The sequence below is a fragment of the Poromitra crassiceps genome (genome assembly GCF_964638095.1).
Source record: "Poromitra crassiceps genome assembly, chromosome: 20".
Classification (NCBI taxonomy): Eukaryota; Metazoa; Chordata; class Actinopteri; order Beryciformes; family Melamphaidae; genus Poromitra; species Poromitra crassiceps.
The window spans coordinates 16841035-16844868 of NC_139637.1; the positions used below are offsets into that span (position 1 = coordinate 16841035).

The 3834-nt window shown below is 51.0% G+C and overlaps 1 protein-coding gene across 1 annotated transcript; it reads right to left on the reverse strand.

The window, feature by feature from the left end:
• Positions 1-615: 615 nt before the first annotated feature.
• Positions 616-2034, reverse strand: gpr173 (G protein-coupled receptor 173; the record flags this gene model as incomplete). The annotated part of the gene is made up of 2 exons (XM_083656789.1): positions 616-1572; positions 1807-2034. The coding sequence occupies 2 exons, from the start codon at positions 2032-2034 to the stop codon at positions 616-618; spliced, it is 1185 nt and encodes a 394-aa protein (XP_083512915.1).
• Between the last annotated feature and the right edge of the window lie 1800 nt (positions 2035-3834).

The window sequence follows — 3834 nt, forward strand, 5'->3', positions numbered from 1 at the left end:
ATCCAACTACAATTATCTCTCTGTCCGTAAAATAATAGCACAGCCATTGAGAGTCATTTAGGGGCCGAAAAAGTTGCCAATCCCCATTTTCTGTTCAAGTTCTGCTTTTTGGTTCCCCATAGTAAAAAAAAAAAAAGAAAGAAAAATCTTGTTTTTAGCACCACCATTTACCATTCTTGCACAAATTTGTGTGACACCTGGGAAATGATTAATCAAATATTCAGACTTTCCTTACTAAGCAGCACATGTAATTTGTTGGTGGCTGTTTCTCTGGCATCGCTTCCACACTGATCGCATGTTTTTGCTATGAAAGTGTCGCCCCCCCCATCCCCCCCGTTGTAAAAAGTACAAGTTCTACCTTCATGTACTGTATCTGTATACTGTTGTTTTAAGCGAAAAAGGGTAGTAAAATGGAGAAACATGCTTTTACCATTCCAGTGTTTTTACCCATAAACTCACTAGTTTAGACCCACTATTTAACAGAATCTTGTATTGAATCAAAGGCCACAATAACTCAAATAATCCCTCTGCCGCCCCCCTCGTTGTTTTTTTCTCTCCGTGTTCAGATCACATGACACAGTCATGTTCAGATCACATGACACAGTCATGTTCAGATCACATGACACAATAAGGCTCTCGTGGCAGGTGAGGTTTAGTCCTGCAGCAGGCTGGTAGGTGGGACAGGAGCCCTTTCTTCAGGTCTTTGTTGAGGAAGAAGCAGACAATGGGGTTGACCCCAGCCTGGGCAAAGCTCATCCACACGGTGGTGGAGAGGTACCGGTGGGGTATTGTGCACGCCTTGACAAACACCCGCCAGTAGCAAGCCACTATGTAGGGAGACCAGAGCACCAGGAACAGCAGGGTGATCACGTAGAACATCCTGCCCAGCTGCTTCTCGGCTTTGAACTCCTCCATGCCGAGCAGGCGCCGGTTCTGGTTGTGCAAGTTCTGCCGGATTCCCAGCAGCGTGGGCGGCATGGGGCCCCGGCCGAAGCCCGCGATCCAGTTGGCCGCCGCCTGGCCCGTGGCCCCCGGCCCGTGGAAGGTCCAGTTCTGACTGATGGCCGGCACCATCTGGACCGGCTTCATCTTGCGGTGCTTGTACTCGAAGAGGAGCAGCTTCATGTAGACGACGTGCGTGGCCAGGATGAGCACGGCCAGCATCAGCATGAAGCCCAGCGTGTCGTTGGCCTTGAAGTAGCGGTGCTCGAAGATGCACTGGTCCTCCTCGCGGATGAACTTGTAGGTGCCCACGTCGAAGACGGGCGGGAACGCCATGGCCACCGACAGGGTCCACACCATGCACACCACGGCCACGCACGTCCAGAAGGTCATGCGCTTGGAGTAGAAGCGGTGGTGGGCGATGGCCATGTAGCGCGTCACGCTGATGCAGAACAGCATGAAGGCGGCGTGGAAGCAGAAGAGCACGGCCATGAAGGCCACCACCTTGCAGCTCAGCACGCTGTAGGTCCAGGCGGAGCCGTTCTTGATGGACACCAGCACGAAGGGGAAGCACACGGCCGAGCGGATGGTGTCTGCCAGGCACAGGTCCAACAGGAAGTAGTACGGCGCCTAATGGTGATAATGATGATTTTTATTCGCACACGTCATAAATGTTACAGGTAAGCAGACGGGTACAATCGAGAGATATGCAGACGTGTGATGGGCACCCCAAAGAAGCTAACTAGAGCTTGTAGGTGGAGGCCCAAACAAATAACAAAAACAACTGTAACAAGTGTGTGTAAATACAGTATATATATATATATACATACATATTCACACCTACATATACATATAAATACATACCTTATGCAGGGCGCGGTCCCTCAGCACCAACAGAGACACCACCAGGTTGCCCACCAGGCTGATGCAGATGATCAGGCCCAGCAGCAGCAGTTTGAGATAGGTGGAGAGGGCTGAGGCGGGACCCCCGGCCACCATCCCTCCCGCCGTGGCCACCACCGCTCCCATGGGCCCGCCCGGCCCTTCGCTGCTCTCGTTCCCATTGGCCATCCCGTACGGCCCCCCTCCCATGCCACGCCCCCTGTCAGCACCAAAGCCACCCCCACTCCTCCTCCTCCGCCGCCTCCTCCGTCAGCTGGCCTGGCCTTCGTCCTCGTGGTTGCTTCCGCTCCGGAGTTCACATGGAACGGGAACACGTCAATCCGCATCGCCCCATTTCGAGCACGGCCCCGTTTTTGGTGTGGTGTGGTGTCTCACCTCCTGCTCTCCTCCAACAAGCCTGGAAACAGAGCAGAGCAGAGCAGACTGGGAGTCAGGCCTCTGGTGTACAAGAAGGAATATTTGCAAAATTAGTATTTGTAGGGCAGGCTATTCAAATCTCATGCATTTCAAAGTTCTACTACTTACTACACTTTCACACCACACGTATATATCATCTTTTCAGGGGGTAATAATGCACAAAGACCAGTGATCGCTACTTTTCAAAGGCAGAGCAACCCGGCTATTGGCCATGCTCACGTTAAGGTGTTATTCAGGTTCATCTGTTTACATGACCCTTTAGTACCCATTACGTCATTTGGCAGTTACCCTGTGATCGATTCTCTCTGTTACCACCAATAAACCGGTTAACCACTCCCTCTTTTACTGAGCAAGTTTACTTCTCACTGATTCAACCAAAACGTGACTTTCACTAGCACCACGTAGCTCTAGCACCACGTAGCTCTAGCACCATGTAGCTCTAGCAACCTGGGCAAGTAGAGCTCCACTGTCACGTGACTTTCCGTGACGTTTCCAACCCCGGAAGAGAGTTCCCCATTCATTTTCTCCATAGACATTTTGAAAAAATCCGTATATAATGAGTTTTAAGGCTGCAACCAAGCCAACCCGTGACCTACTGAATCGTGAGTGACCATAAAACATTTCAGTTGGAGCAAAAACAAAAAACTAACAACAGGGTGGGGGGGGGGGGGGGAATCTACTTTTCGACCCCCCCCACCCCCATCAGCGACGTCATGGGTTAGCTTGGTTCTAGTCTGGCTGCATGGAAACAGGTTGCTGGTATAAGCTCTGCCCTTGGTGGCGACCATTTCAGTCGGCCGCGTAAGAAAATCCCTTTACGCTAGCTGCAAGCTCTGCCATTGGCTGCGACCCGCTCTGACTGACCAGCTGCGACCATATATGGATTTCCTTTCCGCTCCCTCCGTGACAAATCTGTCAATCTCAAATGCCTCTGCTGCTAGCTCCTTGCTAGGACACGCCGAAAACGATTGTATTGGTCGTAGGGAGAGAGTCTGTCAAGCGAGACTAGGTTAAACCGAACAGAGCACCCCCCCGCGCAAGTCCAGAGTAGAGATCTACACTATACTGTCGTTATAGAAAAGTCTACGGAGAAAATGAATGGGGAAGTCATTTCCGGGGCAGAAAATGTCACGTGACTGTTCAGCTTTATAAATTGAATAGTGATTCAACCTAGTACAGCCAGTTCATGAAAGATGTTGGATTTGCTGTTTGAAACATCCGGTCGGTGTCTGGTAGGTCTTTCCAGGGAGAAATCTGCTGCATGGGGAAGCGAAGTGGCGTGTTGTGCCAGAATGTGTATCCCCCAAAGATGTGTTTGCCTGTGTCCTCGTTTGATCGTTTTGCCGCTCCACATTATTACTCCTCATTGATAAATGATAAGTAGACCGTATATATAGGGGGGGGTCATCCCTATGTTCCCCGGGTCCTATGTTCCCCGTTTTTGTGGGACCGGGGAACATAGAACCCTTTTTATGAACTTAGGTTTAGGCGTGGGGGTGGGAGAGGTTAGGTTTTGGGTTAGGGTCTGGGGAAGGTTAGGTTTAGGCATGGGGGGAGGTTAGATTTGGCGTG